Source organism: Talpa occidentalis, unplaced genomic scaffold (genome assembly GCF_014898055.3).
Source record: "Talpa occidentalis isolate TD23 unplaced genomic scaffold, MPIMG_talOcc4v2.1 talOcc4.12, whole genome shotgun sequence".
Classification (NCBI taxonomy): Eukaryota; Metazoa; Chordata; class Mammalia; order Eulipotyphla; family Talpidae; genus Talpa; species Talpa occidentalis.
Window position 1 is genome coordinate 66,149,893 of NW_023601212.1, and position 26,295 is coordinate 66,176,187.

A 26,295-nucleotide genomic window follows, 5' to 3' on the forward strand; every position below is an offset into this window, starting at 1 on the left:
TTCATAAATGATTACAACCTTGAAAGGGGCCACAGCTATGTTAAAGTATGTTCAGTACAACTTGATACACCGTGTGCAGCCTTGGACCTGGACAGGTGAGTAAAGAAATCCGGCAGAAGCATTAGAGACTTCCATAGGAGTTTGGCAGAATACTCTTATGAGTGTTGAATATGATAAAAAAAAAGAAAATGGTGTTTGTTTCTTGTATGCCATTTGCTTTTTATTTCATTTTTTTTCTAGCAACTCATCTTTATTGTCCTTTCCAAAAGCACACATCTGGCATGGCTTAGAAAAACAAAATCAGTCTTTCTCAAGAGTTTGAGAATCACCAAAGTAGAAGGTTGTAGCACTCAAACTGTTAGGGGGGAAAGGATGTCCTAAAGCAAATTCCATACAGACTTTGTGGACTCCACCCCCACTCCAGACCAAAACCAAAAGACACTGGGAACTCCAAATCCCATCACCACCAAAGGGAAGGTTGCTGGGACTTGAGGGTGGGGTTTAGCAGCCAGGCTTGGTATAAAGCCAGACACGTGGGCTTTGGAGGGGTCCCCCATTTTGGCTCTCTGCCAGCTCGCAGCCTTAGGCCAGCTCTGAGAGTGCCTTTGGGTTTCCAGGTCGGCGGATCAGGTAGTGCATTAAAGACTTTATTTCCCTATTTTCTCCCTGAGTTGTACATTTCCTTAATTCCCTTTCCCTTGTAAATAAACCTTTTATTAACCTTTTGTGTGTGCCTGTAGTGGAGTATTAATAAGTCCCTTTTAAGCGCGCTGGTGAGGACCCACAGCCAGGCAACCCGTTTTATATCGGGGTTGCCCCATAACAAAACCATACTCTCCTAATTAGTTCTTTTCCTCAGATTATTTTTTAGCGTAGTCGGGGGATCAGGGACCAGAAGTTGGGTTGCAAAGTGGCACAGTATCTGGATCTGCACATCCAAAAAGGAGTGGAAAACGAATGACAACGGGTCAAACTTTAACTCCTAGACTCAAACCTGCCCCGCAAAGTAAGGCGATCTGGTGCCCGAGTCCTGAGACCTGCCTGCAAAGAAGCCAGGCTCTGAGGCGGCAGGACACAGACCGGGTGCGCACCTAGACCCGGACACCCGCGCTGGTCGGGAGGGCACCACCAGCACCGCGGCGACAGCCGGTTCCGGGGTGGGCGGGACACCTGCGCCGCGGAGGGGCGGGGCTAGTCCGGATTGGCTCGGCTCTCTGCGTCACGCAGCCCCACCCCTCGGCCTATCTCACCTCACACGCTAGACTCCAACACGGCGGGCGGAAGGCGCAAGCGATTGGAGGGCCGAGCGCGGGTCGATGACGCAAGGGGGGCGGGGCCTCGAGGGCCCCTTGGCGGGCGGGCTGGGCCGGGCGGGTTCTGGATAAGAGGCTACTTAGCTCTGAGCCTCCCGAGCTGCGCTGGACCTGCCACGGTGCTCCTCGCCGGCGTCATGACTGTGCGGAAGGTGGTTCTGGTCACTGGGGCTACCAGGTAGGGCCTCCTCCGCGGTCGTGACGGCGGGGTCCGAGGCCTCAGGAAGACCGGGGCTGGGCCGTCCTGTCTCGCGTGCCCACAGGGACCCGGGGGGACTCCGGCCGGGACCCCGCCGCTGTCCTCCACGCCCCTGCTGCGCGAGGACGGGGTGCCGGGCCCCTGGGTCTCAGTAGCTGGTGTTGGAAATAAACACGAGAGTTTAATTCAGAAACGCATGAGCGCCAGTAAGATACAAGTGTCTCTTTGAGGGCAGAAAACGAGCACTTTCCTTGCGGATAGCGCTCCTCCTCACCTTTGACCCCCTCGCCTTTGACCTCTTCACTTTTAACTCAGGGCACCTGACAGTTCTGTCCTGCCCCTGTGGCCACTGTGTTCCAGGTATTTTATCTCTGCGGGTCTTTTATCCTGAGACAATTTCAATCTCCATGAGCTTTAGGACGGCGCTCTAGTACAGTGCTAAATACATTTTTTTTTAAATGATTTTTTTTTAAAGATTTATTTATTTATTTATACAAGCACTAGGTACAGTCAGAAGCGCGGGAGGGTGAGAGAATTCACCAGAGCCAGAGCGGGGAGCAGAACAGGCAGAAGGACAAAATACACTGCTGAGGGGAGCAGCGGGAGGCAGGAGAGGTCTGCGTGCCATGCGGGACCCTCGCCCAGCGGCCCGGGATCGAACCAGCGCTGCAGAGGCTGAGGGCAGCTTCGCAGCTCTCAACCGCTGCGCCACCGGGGAGGCCCCACTAAATACATTCTTGAGAAACACCGGGAAAAGCAGCTTTCTCCTCTTGGTTATTGAGAGGAGCATAAATAACTATCACTGCCAATTGTCAGTATTGCAGGGTTGCTTCTCTGGACTTTTCCCTCTTTTGGCCCTTTTACTTCTCACTTTCTCTTCCATGAAGAATGTGTGCAGAAGAAACTAACCAAAAAGCATTTTCTACCTGTTGCATTTGAAGTTTTTGAGAGCTTAAATGAGAAGTTATGTTAAACGTCTATCAAAAATAAGTCAGGGCCTCCCTGGTGGCTCAGCGGGTTGAGCACAGCGCTGGGAAGCTGGCCTCAGCCTCTGCAGCACCTGTTCGATTACCAGCCGGCCAGGGAGAGCCCACATGGCGCAGCAGACCTCTCCTGATTGGCCCGCTGCTCCTCTCAGCAGTGTATTTCGGTCCTTCTGTCTGTTCTGCTCCCTGCTCTGTCTCTGATGAATCCTCTCACCCTCCTGCCCCTCTGGCCTATATCCTAGTGCTTGTATAAATAAATAAATCAATAAAAATAAGTCAACCTTCACTTATCTAGCTGTGTTTACATTACTTAAGCCAGTTTGGTAGTTGTCTGTGATTGGCAGTTTTCTAGTGTGTCCTGTTTTCAATGACTTTAAAATTCTCTGGTGCTTCCAAGTTGAAGTTGCTTAAATAAGTCAGGATTGATTTTGTGTGTTTCTATTACATATATTTTGATACACATAAATATATTCCAATCTCTTTTGGAAACCCCAACAGACACCTGGTGGTCCCAGGCTTTTTTTGGGGGGGTGGGGTGGGTACTGTCCCTTTGTCTGGAACCAGTTCAAGAGCTAAGTATGGAAGAGAACTTATTTGCTTAGCTTTTCATTTTGATTGACCTGCCGTCTGACTGCTGTCCACAGCACTGTGTAATGTCAATGTTCTTTTTGAAATACTGGTTTTGTTGTAGATAGGTTCTTGCAAACTGTGATGAGGTAGATAGAAACCAGGTCCTCAAATAATATCTTTTGACTTTTCTGTCAAAGTCTGATGGGATTCTTTTTTTGGTCATCATTGTTATAACAAAATGATGTTGAACAAAACGGCTATATTTGAGCACCTGCTTTAGGTTGTCTCTGCACCTTGTGCTCACTCCCTATTTTCTTGGTCGCCATCTTATATTTCCTCTTCCTTTCATTCTCTTAATCATGCTGAGTTTTTTTCTTCCTGTTGGTTATTTGATCATAGTAGTTGAGAGCGACTTGTACCTCCTGCCATGTTACTGATGCCTCTTCTTGAAAGATTCATGCATCCCTTATCAGGAATTTCTGATGCTCTTGACAGTGGCAGTGACACCCATGTCCTTGAGAAACCTAGACAGCAAAGTAAAATATGCCCATAAGAAACAGCCAACAAAATACACTTTTCTACATTTCCTGGTGATGCAGTGAATCATTTTCATGAGGAACATAATAACAAAGTGAAAATGACTAGCAGGATAAACTCTACTTGTAAAGAACTACTAATGGACAACTTTGTTATTATGTCCCTCATGAAAATGATTCAGTGCATCACCAGGAAATGTTGAAAAGTGCATTTTGTTGGCTGTTTCTTGTGTGTGTATTTTACTTTGCTGTCTTATTTTGCAGTGCAGCTATTGTGTCATTGAGCTTTTGCAGAATGAGAGAAACATAAACTAGACAATGTCTTTAACAAGTGATATTACAGTGGTGATGGGAGTCCCCCTTTTTAAATGTTTTTTGAGCTTTTTTCTGTCTTCACAGGCTCCTGATTGGAGTGCAAGGTAATAGGACTGGCTTTCTGAACCAGAGAGAAATGCTGCTTTTTGATGCCATCTCAGTTAATCATATTCTGTGTCTGGATTGTCCTTAGTGGTGTTGGCCTCGCTCTCTGCCAGCGGCTCCTGGAGGAAAATGATGAACTTCACCTGTGCTTGGCATGCAGGAACATGAGCAAAGCAGAGGCTGTCCAAGCTTCCCTGCTGGCCTCTTACCCCAATGCCGAGGTCTCTATTGTGCAGGTGGATGTTGGCACCATGCACTCAGTGTTCCGGGCCGCCAAGGAACTTAAGCAAAGGTATGCTTCTAGTTGACAGGGCTCTTCTCATGTAACTGCACAACACAGTTGGTTAATAGTTATGAAAGGATAGGAAAATCTGAAAAGAAACGGGCAGGATCTGTATAGAGTCACCCATTTGATCTCAGTATTGCTAAATAGGTAAGGCAGGTACTGACATTGAACAAATGACGAAATGAGTAATGGGCCAAAAAAGGTTATAAGACTGTATATTGGTGATTTAGTCTAGAACTCTGGTCTCCTCCTTGTCTTCTCAGGGATTTCCCTCCACCCTTCGCCCCCTCTAAGGCCAGTGAAGCTTCATTCGCATCTGCACATAGACCTGTTAATAAGCATTTGGTAACTAATGTGTGCAGAATAGAGTTAATGGAAGTAGGGTAACTTCCTAGAAAGTGTGCATGAAGATGCATATAGGTGCACAGTATACATTTCTGGGGACAGAGGGCACTTTCCTTTTTTTTTAATTCTAAGAGGAATTTATGATCCAGGAAGGTGAAATTCCCTGCTGTAGTCCATGCTGAGTCTCAGGATATTGGCATAATTACTTTTCAAATATTTTTGAAATCGAGGAATTTAGAAAATGAGCTATTTTATTTCCTTGGACAGTAAAAGGCAACGGAGTAGAAACAAGAAAAGCCTCATTGGTGAAGAATAATACTTTGCTATTATAGTTGCTATCAATGAATTATTGATGTACATAAATAAAATTTCTCAGTGTTCTATTTTTTTAAAAAAAGAAAATAGAGAAAGTAGCAATATTCTGATGTGTTATATCTTTAGTTTGCTGTGCCATCTTTTTGGTCCAGAAAGTATATTCTGTGCTTATAGATCTTCTTTATTCTAGTTATCATAGAGAAAACTGATGATCTTGTTTTGTTTTTCACTTGCAGGTTTCAGAGATTAGACTATGTATATCTAAATGCAGGGGTCATGCCCAAACCACAGCTCAATGTCAAAGCACTTTTCTCTAGCCTCTTTTCAAGGTAATTTCCACTTTCTAAATAAACTAATTAGAAGGAAGGTGTTTATTTTTCTGCCTCATTTTGCCCTTGGTTCATTAAGTTGGGGGGATGTGGGTATTGAAAAAATTGAAAACCAGGAGGAAGTGTTGCAGCCATGTCGTGAAAGAAAAACATTCAACTTTTGTGGGAATGGCTGCAAGGCTATAGTGTCAGGTCTGCGGGATGTTTCAAATGGTTGGGTGTTCCAGAAGGTCAATTTTTGGTCTGCCTAAATATGTCCATCAAACTAGACAGAGTTGTCAGTGAGACCCTTTACCCAGGAAGACTAATGTGGAAGATTTCCCAACTATAGTCAGGTATCCTGACCAGTATGCTAGGAAAACACACAGGACTAAAGAACTTCCTGGAGAGTCTCAACATGCATTGGTACGGTGGCTTCCAAAAATGTTCAACCACAACCTACAACAAAAAATAAATCTTATTTTGGGATTCAGTATACTTATTCTAAAATATTCTTACTCGTGCTGTATACTACTTACAACAATGCTGCATTTGATTTGCTTCTCTTAAAATACAATTGGTCTTGAGCTACAAAATTGATTTCAGAACAGAACACTGTATTAGAGTGTTTGATGCTCCAAGAATGCCCACTTTGTTCAGCTATTAGACATCACATTGTGCAGGGTATGACCTTTTCACCTTGGCATAGCTGTTTTTGCTTCAGAGCAGCTCACCTGTAATATGCTTTAGATGAAGCAGTCCTGGTGTGAAGACTTTTAGCAGCAGGTTTCTGAGATATCTTGTTCGTGTTGATAGTGTGAACTCAAGTGTGTAAGACTTCTGTGAATTGAGGATATGGAAGCATTTTGTACCTTATTTAATACTCAGATAACCCACACTAAGAAATAGGATTTTTATTCCTGTTATAGAATCAAGGCTGCAGGGAACACCTCTTTAGCATCTTCAGTCCAGAAAGCTTTTAATTGCACAGTTTCTTCTGCCATTTCAGAAAAGTGATTCACGTGTTCTCCACAGCGGAAGGACTGCTAACCCAGTGTGAAAACGTCACTGCAGATGGTCTCCAAGAGACGTTTGAAACCAATGTCTTCGGCCATTTTATCCTGGTAAAAAGATTGCTTATAATAAGTCAACACTGGGATCCTAAAGGCTTACATGAATATATCACAGGGCTGTTTTGCTAAGCTCTCTAGTTTATCACTCTGCTTTTTGAAAACATTCCTTCCCTAAAGTAGCCTATCACTTGATTATTTTTTCTTTTGACATCAACTCTGGAGAGGCAGAAGGGAACAAATAAGTATCATCAGAAACATGTAGAACCCAGAAAGAGGTGCCTGACTGGCCTATTATATTCTGACTTTGAAACTGCACAGGATAACAGATAGGAGAGGGTATTAGGCAAGCCATTATTGAACAGCATGTCTCAGTCAATCATTTATTATCTTGATTTCTGATTTCTTACTTAGCCATGCTTGTGTGTTACAATCCCAGAAACACATAGGAAGTTAACCAAGATGTATGTAACATGTCTACATTGTTCTGTGCTCTTGCTCAGGTTTAATTTCATTGGACAACTTGAATATCCAGATTAGGTAATGTCAGCTGTGTTGCCAGTTGCTTGGAATTCCTTGGTGCTGAAAGAATGCCTTGTGATGCTGGGTTTGTCCACATGAAACCTGTTATCTCTTACACTTTAGTATTACAATCACTTTTCTTTACCATAAGTATAACTTCCCTCAAGATTGCATCTCCTTGAGGATTAGCCTATATTTACAGTAAATTAAGATATATGAAAACACTGAAATGTTATCAGACCATTTAAAGATACAAATATTTTGCCTTGGGCCTCCCTAGTGCCTCAGCGGATTGAACACAGCTCTGTGAAGCTGTCTGCAGCCTCTGCAGTGCTGGTTCGATTCCCAGTCAGCCAGGGAGATTCCCACATGGCTAGGCAAACCTCTCCTGTCTCGCCCACTGCTCCCCTCAGCAGTGTACTTCGGTCCTTTTGCCTGTTCTGCTCCCTGTTCTGGCTCTGGTGAATTCTCTCACCCTCCCACGCCTCTGGCCTGTACCCCAGTGCTTGTATAAATAAATAATCTTTAAAAATAAATAAATAAATATTTTACCTGTATGTGCTATAGCCTCTGGCATTTTATTATGAAAAAGAAATAACAGGATGCAATGTATACTGTGTAATCTCATTTATATAAACTAAAAAAGATATTTTCTATATAATATGTAATATTTACATGTATAAACACATTTTATATAATGATATGTGTATACATAATATTTTTAGAATGATACAAATAAAACTGACAACACTGGTTACCCTTGATGAACTGGGGCTTCAGAGTATGAGATATAAAGTGGGAGATTTATGTCTCATTCTCTCTCCAGTAGCACTGTTTTTTAAATGATCTGTGATATTTCTCACTGATAAAAATTAATGAAAATATAAAGTCAGGATGGGATTGAATTCTTATCTACCCATTTTTTTAATAACTTTTCAAAGATCCATTGTCTTAATATTTCCTTGTTCTTTTTAGAATTCTCTTTCCCTTTTTTTTGAATTGTTAATAATAGAGGATAAGTTAATGACCACCATTATTTGTTTGTGAATTTATGGAGGAATGTAGTATTTAAAAGTTAAGTTGTTAAGAAAATCAATGCATGGGTAACCTGGGTTGGAGAGCTGGCTGAGGGGAGTTGTGGCAGGAAGCACCATCAGCACAACTGCCCTGTGGAGTAACCTGTCTTTCTGTGCCCTCACTTACGTATGCATAACAGCAAGGGGTTGAGAATCTATCCATCAGATAAAATAACAGGAAGACTTATAATGCCTTCTACTCTCTTCCAATAAGGTTTAATGATCTTATTTTTTTTATGGAATAATACAAACTTGGGTCCTAGGTTCAGGGGTTTATGCATTATATAAATGGATCCACCCCCATTTATATGTGAAATGATATAGCTTTTCGGGTTGATATAAAAATAGAGATAATTTCTGTCAAGTTCCAGGCACAGTGAGGAAAATTTAGTTGACTTAATCTCATGTTATGAGTTAGTCTGATTTGACTTATTCATTGCAAGGCATGGTGCATATGTAGAAGGTTTCCTCTCAGATTTTCCTTTTAGAACCTTTTGTTTTAGAATACTTTTAGATTTGGAGAATTGTTGCAAAAATAGTACAGAGAGTTCTTGTATACCCTACCTAGTTTTCCCTATTATTAACATCCTACAATAATATGATTCATGTTACATCTAGTGAACCAGTATGGACACATCATTATTAACTCAAGTCCACAATTTATATCTAATGTCCTTTTTAAGTTCTGGGATCCCATCAGGCTACCACATTACATTTAGTAATTAAGTCTCCTTAAGCCCCCTTGATGATGACAACTTTCAGACTTTTATATGCTTTTGAATGACCTTGACAATTTAGAGGATTACAGCTCAGGTATTTTGTAGACTGTCTCTTCACTGGATTTGTCTGATGTTTTTCTCATGGTTAGACTAGGGTACTCTGTTTTGGGAAGGAACACCATAGAGGTAAAGTGCTCTTCTCATCATTTTAGATCACTGTCAAAATGACTCATTACTGTTGATGGTAACTTTGATTACCTCAGTTGAGCTAACATTTGTCTGGTATTTCCATTATAAAGTTACTTTTTTTTCTTCTCCTTTTATTTGCTCTCTTTGGGAAAGAGTTACTGTATGGGTAGTCCATATATAATGGCTTCTCTGGTGGATTTGCTACATAAAATTTTTTTGCAAGGGAAATTGGTCTATTCTGTTTCTTTTTTTATTCAATCATTTATTGATCAGTTATATGCCAGTAAAGCTGAAAAATTATATTCATATGGATCCATGGATATGTTTTTTCTACTTTGAGTTATAAATATCACTTTATTTTATTTGCTCAGATTATTTCAGTTTTGGCATTGGAGCTCTCTCAATTGAATCCTATATGTCTACAACAAACCCTCATCATTAGGGTTTTCCATTTTTGTTTTTGTTTTGAGCCCTCCAAAACTCTAGCACTGCAAATGCTTCAGATTCTTCTTATATATCTCCTGACCCAAAACTAGACTAAGCCATTTCTCTAAGGAGCTCTAGTTTCTTTTATTGGAGAATGGTGTTAGAAATTGAGACCTGGGCATTCATTGCTGTTGAGATATCAGTTACTTCTAGGTCCTTGCAACTAATAGAGCAAGGAAATATATGTTCAGACTAACCCATGTATCTATCAGTATTTTTATGTGTGGCCATATGTATCTTTGTTATGTTCAAATGAGTTCACACTGGTATCTCTAGCTTTAATTCACTACCTCGTGGTTTTCTCTATACTATCCCCTTTTGACAATAAAACCTGTTAAATTCTAGTATATATATATATATATATATATATATATATATTTGTTTCATGATTGTTATCCTGTATTCTCACAGTGAATATTGATATATTGTGTATTGCTTTTTTTTTCTCATGCAGGTTCAGGAACTAGAAACCCTCCTCTGTCACAGTGACAGCCCATCTCGGGTCATTTGGACATCATCTCGCAGTGCAAGCAAGTCCAATTTTAGCCTTGAGGACTTCCAGCACAGCAAAGGCCAGGAGCCCTACAGCTCTTCCAAATATGCTATTGATCTTCTGAGTTTGGCTTTGAACAGAAACTTCAACCAACGGGTGAGGCCTTTCTCAGTGATAGGGAAACAGCAGGGCTTCAGCACTGTGGTCGACTTCCTAGTAACATGGCCGGCGTTCTATTAACTACAATAGTTTAGAAGCTGCAATATAATGTCTTGAGCAGGATTGCTCTAAGGATACATAAGACAGGAATAAGATTGTTAGTTAATATTATAAAGGTGTTTGGGCAGAGACATTGGTGCCTGACCTTTTATGTATATTTGGCTCAGTCACCATTGTGGCGTTTTTCAAGAGTGATAATTTATGTGACAGAACTAACTGCCAGTAGCAGCTGTACTTACTTGCTATGTTTCAGCTCTGTCCTCCTGTCTATGAATGTCATTTAGTACCTTTCTGCCACAGGCGGTAGGTCTAAGTACTCCCTTTTTCATATGAAGACACCAAAGTTTGGAGAGCTTGTGTTAGTGATGACGAGGTCACATAACTAGAAAATGATGGAGCACAAAGTTGGGTCTGACTGTAACTTGTATTTTGCCCCTTAACTGTGTGCTCCCCAGGGTTGACCTTGTCAGATGTCATAGGACAGTTAGAAACCTTCTAAAGAGTGGTGATCTTTGGTGAGACCCCAGAGCTCTGTCTCTGTGAGGCTTTGAGTTTGGATAGTATTCACTGAAGATGGCAACCCTTGTCACTCCCTGTGACTTAGTGGTCTGGAGCTTCATTGCTTCTTGGGGAAGAATTTTTGATCTATAGTGATGATGACTTTGGGCCCTTACTTGTTTCATAGGATTATTGGTAAATTAAGCGTCTCTTAGGAATTAGATGATCTGTGTTGGGTACCACACTGGATACAGGAAGAAAGCATCAGTAGACAGGTTGTGGTCTGTCTACTGAACTGTCTGTATTAGACTCGCACTTCCTATTTTGTTTAAAAAATTGTGATTAAAGGCAATAAAAAATGAGTTAAAATTGTTAATATTGGGGCCTCCCTAGTGATGCAGGGGGTTAAGACGCAACCTGTGAAGCTGTTCACAGCCTCTGCAGCATGAGTTTGATCTCTGGCCAGCCAGGGAACAACCCACCTGGCACAACAGACCTCTCCTGACTCACCCGCTGCTCCCCTCAGCAGTGTACTTCGGTCAATCCCCCTGTTCTGTTCCCTACTCTGTCTCTGATGAATCCTCTCACCCCCCATACCTCTGGCCTATACCCCAGTTCTTGTATGCATAAATAAATAAATCTTTAAAAAAATGTTAATATCGAAAGAACATGATATATAGTGAAAACTAAATAAAATAGCAGAGTAAGTGCTCCAAGATGACACAGACCCTTTCTGTTGACTTAAACTCAGTGTCAGTTTGGGCTCTCTCTTTACATGACAGATCTTTCTAAAATGACAAGTCCTAGACTAGACCTGATTTAGAGATCTGCAGCTGGAGGAGTTCTCTATGGAACCCCATGCAGTCCTACCTCCTTACCCAATGACAGGAGTCCCACTTCAAGCTAGATGTGGGTCTCGTGTATATGCAGGGAAACAGACCATGTCAGGTATTTACTAGATCTGAAACTTATTTAAGGCAAAGACTGCACTTGTATGTCTTTTTATCTTAAATGTTTATTATGGTTGATCAGCTTACCTTCAGTTTAGCCAAGAACATGGAAAACTCAGGTAACAAGGCCCTACTATTCTTCTCCAGTTCGTTTGGTTTGTCTTTATACTGTCAGTTTTTTGACAAAAGAGATGTGTCTTAATTATTTTTGCACCCTGAGTGCCTTTCCTAGTGAGTTCTCAGTACTTGATTCTTAAATGTAAATGGTCTCCCCAGCTTCCAAGACAACTTAGCATAAATCCCTGGTGCCCTAACTTCCTGGCTCATCTGTGTGTCATCTTTACTAAGGAGCATATGCCTGGACTGCTTGGTATACATTGAATGAAAACCTTACTGCTACCTCTCTTTCTGCTCTCAGGGTCTGTATTCCTGTGTGGTATGTCCAGGTACAATGATGACGAATTTGACGTATGGGATCCTACCTCCCTTTATATGGACACTGATTATGCCATTTATATGGCTGGTAAGTGATAACTTTACTTAGACTGCTTAATTTGGGACCTTGGGACAAGACATAGAAGTGTTAAAATGTTGGGGAATGGTTTAAGAAATTGAACCCAAAAGTGGAGAATTCCATTTCATTCAAGTTTTTGAAGTCTCTTGTTATGTCGCCACTGTTTCATACTCTGTGCTGTTTGCACTGCACCACCCTCTGAGTGTCCACTGCTCTTTCAGGGAATGCTTCTCTGGTTGTGCACTGTAGATCCCGAGAGCTCTGTGATGATGTAATCTGGGAACATCTGTGTGATGCGATTAACCTGGATTTCTCTGAGCTTTTAATGTGCTGTGTGCATGGAAAGTTCCCTAAAGGGGAAGATTATGCACTGTATGCCCAGAGCCATGTTTTTGTTTGTTTTCTTTTATGCTCTGAGCATCTTGCAGGACAAGTGCTCCTTTAACACACATTAAAAAAATACTGCTTCTAGGAAAGAGCTTAGAGGAAAAAGAATGTCATTTCTATGCCTATAGTATAGTAGGCATAGAAAAAAGATGAGAAGAAAATATGCCTTCTTGTTACAAGTGGTTGACTTAGAGCCATGGAGATTAAGTGAAACTACTTTTTTTTAGCTTTTTTTGACATTTAGAAACTGTTCTATAATAAGAAATGTTTTATAATAATATTTATAATAAGGTTTTCTTTTTTTAATACATAAGTGCGTGATATTTTTGTGACACAGTTCTAAACCACCAAAATGACGATTTTTTTCTCTTCCTCAGTTACGCTTTTTTGCTAATGCTTTCACTTTGACACCGTTCAATGGGACAGAAGCACTGGTAAGTTACTATGTTTCCATGGCTTATAATATAAGGGCTTAGCAAAATGTGAATTTTAAGGTCACTGGTGGTGCAACATCTCAAAAGAAAAGATACTAAGAGAAGTTATGTGAGTAACCTAAGTCCTGCTTAGGTCTAAGGTGAGCATTAAGGCTAAGTGTAGAGCAGTACGAGTGAAGTTTCAAAGTTGAGTATCTATGATGCCACTAGATACCATGGCCGGATAACACTGCAGAAATAAATACAGCCTTTTGGCAGTACCAAACATACTGGCAGCTAAAAGAGAGGTATAACCATGAGACTAGAGGGCAGGCAAAGCAAGATGGTGACCAGGCAGCCAGTGAGGGAGTTCCGTGGAGAAAATACTCAAGTACTCAAGAGTAGAGGCAACAGAGTCTAGCTCCATTTTCTTATATGAAGATTCCTCTTCTCTGCCCATGTTAGAGAATAAAGTTGTTGCTTTATTTGGAACCAGGTCCTGAAATCACATATGGCAAAGGCCTTGAGTGTGTTTCCTTGTCATTGGCAGACATTCCCAGTGGATCATACTATTTTCTGTTGTTCACTATGATGTCTCTGAATATTTTTCAACCCTAGGCCCCCAAAACAGCTCTAGTAATGGATCAGAGTTGCCATACAAGATGAGTATAATTTGTTATCTGTACTTATACCATCTGGGTGACATTCCATTGTATTATCGTCAGTTCTTTGTGTTTTTATCTCACTCAGTCCTTTGAGCTTCTTCAGGATTTTTGCCATACATCTTGGAAATTGGAGGCCTAACACTTTAGTGCCTGTATTTAGTAGATTGTTAAATGTTTACTGGGTTGGCATTAACTAAGGAAAACATTAAGGAAATTGACCTGACACTCTTGTTTTGATAAACATTGCAAAAATAAATACATTTTTTGTAGGAACATGAGTTGATTATAGAAGCAAGTGCTTTTAAACTAATTTTAATTAGTCCTTCATATATTTGCCAAGCCATTAGAAATAGTAATGAGTAATCTAAGGATTATTCATTCTGCATGTCTGTACACTGAACATCTGGAAGTTAAGTATATATTGAGTGTCAGTTGGTGCAGGGAATAGTTAGAAGACAAATCTGCAGTTATTTAGGCGCTTAGAGTCATGGTTACAAAAAAGAATGAATGTAGAGGAATAGAAAATCAGACATTGTATCATTGGGTGGTCAGAACCCTAGGAATAATCAGAAAGGACAATCACTGAAGAAGTTGGAGCTGCTTTGCGCACTAAATAAGGCTTGACCTGGACTCTGAGGAGACACGGATTTGGGCAGGACAGGCAGCATGGCCTCTAATACGGTAGTAGGAGTAAATGAGAAAAGGCTCATTGTAAAGAATATCAGCAGATAAAATTGAAAAGAAAATGATCTTAATGAAAACAGTACAGTTCTGGCATGTGAAGTGACAAATATTGGAATAAAATAGAAAGTTCAGAAATGGGCCCACAGCATAGTGGGAATTAGGGTATGCTACTGATGGCATTCTACACTAAGATGATTTGCTCAGCAAGTGTTGTTGCCAAAAAATACAATAGGATCTTTTCTTCACACCTTATGTCAAAGTAAAATCCTATATAAATTAAAGGATTTACATATAAAAATTACAATATATGATTATTAGAATAAGATGGTAAAATTTTAAATGTTTAAGAGTTTGGAAGCTTAGCTTCTTTTAGGAATCACAAAAGAAAAGTCTGAAAATTTTGACTCAATAAAAGATTTTTGCATGACCAAAACCATACTATAAATATACTTTAAAGACTAACCATAAATTGGGAAGAAAAATACATGCCCTTCATATCAGAGGTAACAATTTAATTTTCTTAATAGTTAAGGAGCTTCAATAGATCAAGAAATAATGCATTGGAGCAGTGACAAAGGACAGTAGCAGAGAGTTTTTAAACTTTTAATTATATGAAAAGATGTCAGTCTTACTTATTTGCTACAATGAATAAACTCCAATTAGCAAAGATTAGAAAGTTTGATAAGACACTACATTGGCAAAAATATAGGAAAATGAGCTGGGGGAGAATAAATTGATAGAACCTATAGCAAGGACTCTTTGGCAAGATCAAATTATGAAATGTACATATCCTTAACCCAGCAATTCTGTCTTTAGTGTCTTATCGCTATCCTTTGACTTATATGAGATAATGAATTTATCACTATACAGTTTGTAACATCAAAGACTAGAAACAGCTTTGTCCAAACTATATGTCCATCAGTGGAAACTAATTATATAAGTGGTAGTATAACCATGAAGTAGAATACTGTGCCTGTAAAAAAGAATGAAATAGCTGTACATAGATTGAATGGAAAGTCTCTCTGAGACCTGTTGTTCAGTGAAAAATGTGAAATAAAGACTAGTGTTTATATTTTGATTTCATTTGAGTAAGAGTAAAGGGTATATATGTTTATAAGCTAATAGATTTCCTTTGGAAGAACACACAAGTTACTAGTAAGAGTACTTGCTTCCAGAAAGGAGAAGTAGGTAGCTAGAAAACTGGGAAAGGAGGGAAACTTGCATTTTACGTGTATATTTCTTGAACGTTGTGTATGTACATACTTATCTATTAATAAAACAAAATATTGTATCAGTGACCTGTACTTTTCTGTGGCATGAGTTGAATGTCAACCTGAATAAACTAATCTGTATGCCATGAACTTTAATTTGGGAATTAAAGGAAGAGACAGCTAAAATAGGAACTTTGTTTTGGGTGGGGGGACCTTAGGTAAAATTTCCAAGGGCACTGTTAACCCATCTGCCCTACTTCTTTCAAATTAGAGTAGTGTTTTATGAAGGGCTCACAATTAACTGATGATGTTCAAGAGGATTTTTAGAGTTTATTTGGAGTTGTTAAGTATGATGGCAAATATCCCCACCTGCCTTAGTCATCTTGGGCAGAAGAAAAAATCATTGACATGCTCTTCCTTTCTAGGTATGGCTTTTCCACCAAAAACCTGAGTCTCTCAATCCTTTCATCAAATATCTCAGTGCCACCACTGGTTTTGGAAGTAATTATGTAGTAAACCAAAAGGTAAATCTGTTGAAATTGTTTCATCGAAAAGTTTTGCTGCTGGGCAAAACTGACGCCACCGGCTGCCAGCTCCTTCCAGGGTCTGTGCTGTGTTCTCTGGCTTCACTCTGGCCTGTTGTCCTTTCTGACTGCTCTCATCTGCCTCTGAGCCTTTGTGCACCTTCCTCCTTGAAGTGCTCTTATTCTTTTGTCTTAGTGATAACTACTTGTCTGATCTCAGCTTGTATTTCAGCCCTTTGTGTTCCTTGGGTCAGCCCCTTTTGTAGACTTTCTTGACATACCTATGTTGTATAATATTTTTTCAACATTGGACTCTTCTGCCTAAATATAAGCTCTGAGGAGGAGGATGTTGCCTTGCACATAGTGGGTACTAAATAAATGTATCGCAAGTTGTATGAAACAAAGTGTCATCCTGAGTGACGCTAACTTCTCTTTGAGTGTGGGATTCTGCTTGTGACAATTGTTAGTGTTAAAAGATTGGTGATAGGAAGTGGTATATGGAAAAAGCTCAAGACTGATTTTGGACCCTATATTCTTTTTAAAAGAAGTCAAACATAAAGTCACATATTAGGCATTAGGAAATGAGAGCACTTATTTTGAACTTGAAGAATTCTTTTTGTTGTGAGTAATGTTTATTTTAACCTATTTTTCACTGCATACCTTTCTGTGGAGGTGTTGGCATAAAATAAAATTAGATTGAGGCAAAAGAGATATCTCAACTAAGTGAAATAATTGGCAGTGACCTTCATCTGTCAGTAGCATGGGGTCTAAAGGTGACCAGGCTCTTTGCTTCCCATGGTATCTATTTACTAAAACTGAATTTCCAGTGTTTTCCAAAGTATGTTCTGTGAGATACTAGTTTCTTGAGAAGATTTTCAAAAAGCAGTTTGTCACACAAGTGCATTTGAGAAAAGTTTCACATTAGCCTAGTGAGAAGTTGAAACAATTAAGTATGTCTGAAATGTGTAGTCACAGTGTTTACAAATCGTTCTTGACTAGATGACATTTCCTCCAAAATTTATATGACACTTAATGATAACATTCCAAAGAGCACATTTTGGGGATTCTATTGTAAATTAAAAAGCTAACTTTCAGACACTTGGAGTTTGTTTGAATTTACTGTCTATTAATATTGAGGGAATGATTTGGGGAGAAAATGTTTAATTCTATAAAGCATTTGATTGGCATTTTCTGGAAGGGCATCAAAGAAGGCATTTTAACCTTTGATTAATTTAGGAGGGTCAGGCCTCTCTGGTAGCCTAAGGGGTTAAGTTTTAGCACTTTGAAGTTATTGGCAGCCACTGCAGCATGAATTCTATCCTTGCCCACGGAGCTGACCCACATGGTGCAGCAGACCTCTCCTGTCTTGCCTGCTGTTCCCCTCAGCAGTGTTTTTCAGTAGATCTTCCTGTTCTGCTCCCCGCTCTGTCTCTGGTGGATCCTCTCACCCCGTGCCTTTCTGGCCTGCACCCCAGCTCTTGTATGCATAAATAAATAAACCTTTAAAAAAAAGAAAAAATTTTGGGAATTTCAGCCTCCTACTCTCTTAAAAGGTGGGGCTGAACCAGAAGAGCTCTTCTTCCTCTTTCATTTCTAATGTGGAAAAATTCTAGTGTGACTGAATGAATATAAATATTACTTCCATAACATAAATGTTTAACTTTTCAGATTTGTGGAGGAAAATCCTGTTTCTGAAGTTCAGGTGCTATATTAACTTAAAAAGGGTATTTTATAGGGACTGGAAGTTTGCTTTTACTTATAATGTATTGGTTAAAATTAAATTTTTACTTGGAACAGAGCAATGTAAAATAACTGGGTTAAACAGGTATGCTTAGATTTCTCACATGTAAAAGCGGTTTGGAAAGAGGCAGGCTTGGGTTGGCATGGCAGTTCCGGAAATTCCAGGTTCCTCCCAGTCACAGCTAGCTCTGCCATCCCTGGGGCATGCTCCTCATCCTGCAACTCAAGAGCGCCCTCTGTAGGAAGAGGGAAGGAAAGGGAGGCCATTACTTTTAGGTGGTACCACTCAAGTGCTTGTGCATTTCATTGGTCAGGAACAGTTTAAGAGGAGCACGGGATCGGTTTGGTGAGTGCTGGAGTGTGGACTGAAAGTTAATTATGTCTCAGGATCTCAAGGTTGTCTAGCACTCACCACCACTGCTGCTCCTTCTTGGTCCCTGTCCTCTTTCTGTTACATATATGTAACGTATATGTACATATGTTCTCTTGCATATATGGAATGCTTTCCTTTTTTTGAGCAGATTTTTACGAATCATTTGGGTCTTCTGTTTGTTTGTTTTTACATTTGACGAGGTTGCTGGGTCTCTAAATGTAAAATAATACATTGTGTATAACATTATGTAGGTTTCAAGAATGCAGCTTTATAAATCAGTATCTGTGTATATTGCATTATGCTTGCAATCAAAAGTCTAGTTTCCATTCTTCACCATATAGTTGGTCCTTTCACCTGACTTACCCAGCCTTCTTTCCTCTCCCCTTCTGGTAACTACTATTTTCTTCTTGTACCCTAAGAGTTTATTTTGTTTTGTTTATTCACTAGCTTTGTTCCTTTATCTTCCATTTGTAAGTGAAATCATATAGTACTTGTCTTCCTCTGACTTAGTTCTCTTAGCATAATACCCTCTAGATATCCAAAAAGCCTTCCTTTTATATAAATACTATTCATTTCATTTTTCCTTCTTAGTCATCCCTATCTTTGCTTCTTTTCCAGATGGACCTAGATGAAGATACTGCTGAAAAATTTTACCAAAGTTTACTGGACTTGGGAAAGCATATTAGGGCTACCATTGAGAAAACAGATAACCTGGGCTGATGGTCTGGATCTTTGTGTACCTGCTGTGCTTCCTGGGCCATGGTGGTTTCTCTTGAGCTGGGTGATGTGCATTTGGGGTAAATTATGAACTCTGGTGGTCTGTTTTCATTCCTTTCTTATTTACCTCTAAGACTGTATGTGTGCACATGAAGGAAATACTGAGAAAACAAAAAAGAACAGTTATTCTCCAAAATGGTGTCATGTCAAAATTGTGCTGGAGTCATGCAACAGAATATCTGTTAGTGTATGTTCTCCCAACTCAGCCCAAGCTAGGCTACGTGAGATGAGATGTGGCCTTGGGTGATCGTGACCAGACACATACCTGTCCTCTCTTTGACACCCCCCCCCCGACCGAAGGCCTCAAGTCAGAGAAATGCTGCCCTTTCTCTTGAGTGGCAATCTGAGCTTTGTTTCTTCTCTTCTCAGCAAGTTTTATAGGTCTTTTTGCCTTATTTCTTTATCTACATGTTGCTTCTAACACTTTTGGAATTGTTAGAATCCTAATCCAGATGCTCATAGGAACAAAATTATGTGTGTGTTTGGGTCACGTGAGTTATTTCTGTTTTATTTTACAATTGTCTTTTTTTGATATTGAGGTGTGCAATCCATGTTAATATTGGACCTGACCTTTAACACCATTTGCAAGTTTGGTCATTAAAGATGAACCCATTTTTATGATCATATTTTAATGAATATAAATGTACATCTAAGAATGATTGCAACATTTTTGTAATAAAATTTTCCAATTGAATAACTGCTGATGGGATATCTGCTGGTTCCAGTAGTTGAAAGTAGTTAGGATTTAATTTACACAACCTGAAGACAAGGCCAAATGCCTAGACGTTCTTACCCAAAATCAAACCGACACGAGAAAGAGTAAAATTGAAAAAAGACTTTTAATATCTATATATACATTTTAAAGTATTACCTTTTTTGTTATGATTTCTTGAATTTTGCTGCTAAAGGTTTTTTAAAATCAGGTTAAACCTTCTATGAGTTCTAGACACTACCAGTCAGTCACCACTACCTTTGTGAAGCAAGTGTGAAGTTGGAACTTTTTTCCTTTCACTCTCCCCGTCAGTTTGGAAGATGAACTTTATTGCTTTATTGGGATTCTTACCTGGAAAGTGGAGGAATTAATACTCTGCTTAATCTGTCCATGGGTATGGAATGAAGGAACACCAACTGCAGTAATATATGTGAATGAATAAAGAGCATTCTTCTGAGAACTTCGATAATGTCTTCTTTAGAGATTAGTAAGCTAGAATGTCAAGCTCAAATGCTAGTATTAGGCACTGAATGACGACTTCCGCCTGACTGAGAGTGACTTGTTTGCTGAATGGTGGGTCTTGGTGGATGCTGCAGAATTGTGAAGTTATATCCTTGTGGGTACACAGTCTGTATAAACTATTATGTCATTCTGTTCTGTATTAGGTACTTAAAAGGAGCTTTTAGACATGAGCGACATCCTGATTCATATCACTTATGTTGTGTCAGGTTGCTCTAGACTTAAACTCAGTAAACTCAGACTTAGCTCAGTAAACTCTAGACTTAGATGATTTTGTATCTGAACTTGGCTACCACTTTGAAGGTTCAGTTACTAGATAGTTGGGCTCTAGGAGATAGCTGCTTTTTTTTATTTTTAAAATTGGCTAATCACATTTCTAGGGACAGGTACATTTGTTCTGAGTTCCATGATGGGTTTAATATAAATAATTCTTTTGTTTCACAGGTAGGTATTGAGCACTGCATTATTGAGTTTTCAGAATATAGAATCAGAGCATGGATGATAGAAGGAGGCATTTCAAAATGCATTTAGGAGGTATTCCAGAAGGAGAGAAAGGGGCAGTCTTTGAATATATAAAAGTTGGGCATTTTTCACAATTGATAGCAGACATGATCTCACATTCAGGAAAAGTGACACATTTCAAGCAAGAAAAATCACAAATAAATTGAAAATTGAGATAGGGCAAAATGGAAGAGGACCAAAGAAACTCACTGGTCAATTAAAGAAATAGACTACTAGTAAAAGTTGACAAGTAAGTAACACTAGATTTCTTTGATTGTTGGCTATCATGGAAATAATAGTGACTTCAAAGCACTAAATGAAAATAAATCCATCTAATCTAATTTCAAGAGTGAGGCTGAATAGGATTTTGAGGCAAAAGTTGAGAGTTTATCTCTAAACCTTCCTGAAAGTTTGACCTGTAACATCCCTTTTTTGAAAAAGAGCCCTAGAACATGTACTTACTGAAGAAATTGGAAACAAGGGAGAAATGAGATGCCAGAAGAATTCAGGACTAAAGAAATTTGCCAACGTATAGATTAATCTTAACATTAGTTTTTGAAAATATTAATAAAAATGACCAGTTTCAGGAGGCGAAAAAGCAAGGCAGCAATATGTGAGATGGAAGACTTGATTGGAGTTAGATATTAAAAGTATTGATCAGAAGATAAAGCCACTGATGAACTTTAGACATTATATCTGGTGTACTTATTAACATATTAATGGCAACCCTTATAGTGCAGAAGTAAAATATACAATTTCCAAGCCAATGGAGGATCTCTCGTGGCCAGAGATTCTCCCAGGAACTCTGGGTCACAGTGGAACCCACTCTGGACAGGACACCCTTTCATCACAGGGGGCATCACTCTATATACACCCACCCTTGTGCTGACTGGGGCCATTGAGACGAGCCAGTGAACCTTATGTACACAACTTTGGGGTATGGGAGGAAATGGCTGCGCTCTGAGAAAACACTCTTGACGTAGGGAAGATGTACAAACCCCTCACAGACAGTGACACAGCCAGTAATGGATGGTGGTTTCCTCATCAATATGTCAATGGAATGACTTTGAACAAAACATTACTGGAGGCCTGCCATGTAACAATTTAACAGCTAACCCAGCAGAATTCTTCAGTCCTACTGATGTTTGCCATTCCAGCTGTCCAGCAGCTCAAAAGTAACTTCAGTTGAAAGGCACCAACCTCTAAAGATTTAAGCTAGGTCTTTCTTACCTGTTTGGATGGGAGTAAGTACAATAGGGAGAGCAGCTGACCTTGCTCTAAAGCCTCAGGGCTTCCTGGAGCACACTTTTCATCTGGCAGATTTGCCAGGATTAGCCTTCCCTCATCAACTCAGAGTGAGTTCTTTGTGGAGTATCCACACCCCTGGATTTCCATTGTTTTGTCTAATGTGGCACCTTGGAGCCCAGGACTTTGCCCATGGAGCCCATGGGACTGGCTGCACAGTAGGTCTATTTTTATGTTCTTATGTTAGGATCTTCAGAGTTTGTCAAATACTTATCTCTTTGCCTTAGGTGAGTTGGAATGGGGGAAAGGTGAGGACTCAGTTCCACTCAAATCACTGACACTTCTGACTGAAATCCAAATGTAAAATAGCCAAACAAATTGCATCAGTGGTTAATTAAAAAAAAATTTGTGACTACTGCCTATAATCTGAAGAAGAAAAAAGTGCTCTGCTTCGTGACTATAATAGGCAGAATTCAAAATTTCCCTGGTAGTCTTTGCCCTGTGTTATTCTCATGCCTATTATTTTATGTGGTACAGTTAGCCTTCAAAGACAGGTTATTCTGGATCATTCAGATGGGCCCAATGTGTCATATGAGCCCCTGAAGAAAAAGAGGTTAAGTTGGAAATTTGAAGCTGAAGTAGAGACTCTTGTGGTGCCTGCAAGCTACTATGCAGCAGAAAAGACAGGTGACAGGAGAAGACTGGTGACCTGTGGAGGCTGAGGTTGCCCCTCTACCTGACAAACAGCAAGGAAACAGAGACCTTGGATTTACTGTGCAAAGAGGATCCTGGTAAGGACCTAAGTGAACATGGATTTGAAATGTACTGAGACTCCAGAAAGAGACCTGCCTGACCAATACCTCAATTTTAACCCAATGAAACTCTGAACAGAAAATCTAGTTATTTGTGCTGAACTACTGACCCACGTTACTGAGAAATAATACAAGTGTGACAATTAGTTATGACAGCAAGCAGTCAAAAACGAATATAATACTCTACAGCAAGACCAATTTCACATTGATCAATGATGAATAAATACAATTATAAAAGAATTCAAACTATGTGCACAATAAATTATCATGAAATCAAGATACAAATAAACTGGAATGGGAGAAAGAATTGAAATATGGAGAGTCAATAATGTAATACTTAAAGAATTTACACAAATCTATAGTAAATATTAAAGATGCTTAATCTTACCCATGCTAAAATGAATTCAAAACTACATGACTGATCACCCTTTCACTTCTTTTAGCAAATACCCAAAGGTTTTTTTTCCGGGTATGAAAGAACAGGCATTTCCATTTTGTTTGTGATATGAACTCCTTTGAAGAACAGTTTGGCAACATCAAAATTTTATATGCACATATCCTTAGCAACTCTGTTTTCAAATTTATTCTTAAGATACATACTCATAAATATGTACAAAGATATCTGTAGCAGCCCACCATCACTTGTCTAAAACCTTTAGTGCTGAATTGCTTTAGAACTTAAAATTGCTTGAATTTTAGGAAGATAAGCTGGTGCACATAATACAGTGTTTTTTGTAATGACTCTACAGGGGGCTGGGATAGAAACCTGTAATCAAGCCCAGTGATACATCAGTAGAAAAGACACTAAAATCCACATCAAGTAGTATAAAGACTAGAAATAGCTTTCTATCTGTTGAGTTCTAGTTTAGCTGTCAAATATGCCAGAAATTTGAAAGAACTGTTTTTCAAAATGTTTGAGGTTTTGGAATTGCAAATAAGGGATTTTAGACCTATACAGGAACATTCATTGCAGCATCCCTTCCCTCCTGAGCCCTCTCCTCCCCCTCCAATAACAAAGGAGTAGAAAACAAACATTTTTGCTCATACTCAGGGATACTGGATAAAGAATTATATTGCATATCATAAAATACAATAAAAGTGTTAATATAAAGTTATCCAAAAGTATGAAGTGAAGTAAAGAAATATAAGCAGGTATATATAGATAGGCATTAAGTGAACAAAATGCTGTTAAATGTGTTTTTTTTTTAAGATTTATTTATGCATACAACAAATGGGGTACGGGCCGGAGGTGTGGGGGATGAGAAGATTCACCAGAGACAGAGTGGGGAGCAGAGCAGGTGGGTCTACTGAAATACACTGCTGAGGGGAGCAGTGGGGTGAGACAGGAGAGGTCTGCTGCACCATGTGGGTAGCTCCCTGGCCGGGGATCAAACTCATGCTGCAGTGGCTGCGGACAGCTTCATAGTGCTGTGTGTAACCCCTTGCACCACCAGGGAGGCCTCTAAATGTGTGTATTTTATGTGTATTACACACACACACACACACACACACACACACGGTCTCTGGATCTATATGAAACCTGAGTTCTGTGACAATGACTGCTTCTGGAAGATGAACTGAAATGCTTGTCTTTGCATTCCTAGTACTTAATTTGTAGTTTATATATTCGAATTTACTTTTAATTGTCAGCATGTATCACTCAAAATGAGAAAACCTCTAGGTTGTTAAATGGTTAAGATTCAGCTGTCTCCTTGTCTTCTGCATGGGAGTTGTCACCACTCCTTGTGGTGAATGTTTGGAAAGATGACGCTGAGAAACCAAGGAAAATACATAAGAGGGAAACTGATTTGAATAATTTATATAGGTTCCGTTTTAATAGTAGGCAGTTGAAAGGGGTGACCTCTTCTATATGCAATATTTATTGTGATACACAATTCACTTACAACTCTTTATCAAAACCCAATTATTTTATACTTCCTTCTGTAAACAAAGGAATCAAAACAAATGGAAAGTTTTTCAAAGATGACTGCAAGTAGAAGTGCGAAGGAGGGAAAGAAGAGATGTGAGATTGGAATATGATCTCAAAAATGACACCTGGGATCGATTATTACATTTGAAATGAAGCGAAAGAACAACAGCGGGGGTGGAGTGGGGTTGCGATTCAAACAGTGGGTCAACATTTTACCTGCTAGTAAAAAACAAACAAACAAACAAACAACCTTATACACAGCTCGAGCCTGGGAGGAGGATGTGCGTGTAGGCGAAGATGGATGTAGGAACAGCGAGGATGGTTGTGAATGAAGTAAGGCGACAGGTGGCGAGTTCCTACTCCTGCTCCCTGCGCTCCTCGGTCTGGCCAGCAGGGGTCGCCCAGTCACTGCGCCGGCGGATGGTACAGGTGCGGCCTGGACACCTGCCCAGGCTCGGGCGGGTACAGCTTTGGCGCCGACAAGCCCTAGGGTCAGTAGTAGGGGAAATAAACTCTATTTGGGCAACTGAGGTCGGTGGTCCTGCCGCTGGGTGCTTGGTCTTTGTGGCCTCCTCGCTGATGAGGAAGGTGCTTTTGATCCTTGGGGTGAGCAGGCGAGTGCCTCTCCGCGGACCCAGGGATCGGTGCGCCCCTGTCATCGCGTCCGCGTGCCAGGCTGAGACCCGGCCCCATTCAGATCCTTCCCACACCTGTCCAAACCGGTGGCGCTCAGGGGGTGAGCAGCCGAATCAGACGGGACTTAAGGAAACCGAGTCCCTTTGTCACACACGCCCCAAGGATCATCGAGGTGACAGACACGACTCCGGGTTCTACTGAGAGTAGGTTGTCCCCACCTGCTGGCTCATAGTACCTTCCAGTTGTTCAGTGTGTGGGCATCTTCCCTCAACTACTCTAGTGATCAAGCACAGGAGGTAGAGTGGATTTTGCCCCCTCACATCTCTGCTGAGCATCTGGTAGCATCTGTCAACTTTTATGCTATGACCAACCTGTTGGCAGGAAAATGATTTGTCTTTTGAATACATAAAGTGTCAAACAGAACTGGAACTCTCAGTGCTTCATCACAGTGGCTCGATTTCTGGATGGTTCCTTCAACTGCCTTTCCAGGTAGACATTAATTGATTCTACTACTTTTGGGATTTGCATCTATTGTCTGTGCTGGTGTTAGATTATTGAATCTCTATTAAAATCACACAGTATTCATCCTACTTACCAATCCTCGCCTCGTCCCTTCTTCTCAGTCCTGTAACAACTCCTAGTGCCTAAATAATGCACAGAGGTCATGACCCAGTATATGAGATGATATTAAACAATTAATTATCCAGGTACCAGGCTCTGCTCGAAGTGTATTGTGTGTACTTTTCATGTTGCAGGTAGGCACTGTTAGTATCCTCATATCACAGAAGAGGCAAAAGGTTAAGTAACTTGCTGAAGGTACAGGGTGAGCAAGCAAGGATTTGAACCTGGTTAGTTTAGTTCCAGATTCTGTTTTCATAACTGCTACCTGAAATGTCTCTCACAAAATCATAACCTGTGCTGTTTCTCTCTCTTTCCCCTCTCCCCCTACTCCTCTCCCTTTCTTTGTCTCTATTTAACCCTTCCCCCACCCCACCACCATGTATGTAAAAAATAAGGCAAGGTTTAAGCATTCGCTAACAGTAAGGTGTTTGTTTCTGTGTTTACAGAGATAGCTGCTTATGGGGACATTTTCCAATGAGCTTTGCTTGTTTGAAACATCTTGTCTTGGTGTGGGAAGGAAATGGCCCAGAC

General features: G+C 40.1%; 1 protein-coding gene across 1 annotated transcript; it reads left to right on the forward strand.

The window, feature by feature from the left end:
* Nucleotides 1-1,367: 1,367 nt before the first annotated feature.
* HSD17B7 (hydroxysteroid 17-beta dehydrogenase 7) lies at nucleotides 1,368-19,965 on the forward strand. The gene is made up of 9 exons (XM_037506596.2): nucleotides 1,368-1,491; nucleotides 4,113-4,316; nucleotides 5,207-5,299; nucleotides 6,288-6,402; nucleotides 9,795-9,989; nucleotides 11,919-12,023; nucleotides 12,779-12,835; nucleotides 15,800-15,898; nucleotides 18,630-19,965. Exons 1-9 carry the CDS (start codon nucleotides 1,451-1,453, stop codon nucleotides 18,729-18,731), a joined length of 1,011 nt encoding a protein of 336 aa, XP_037362493.1. The 5' UTR covers nucleotides 1,368-1,450; the 3' UTR covers nucleotides 18,732-19,965.
* The last annotated feature ends 6,330 nt before the right edge of the window (nucleotides 19,966-26,295 follow it).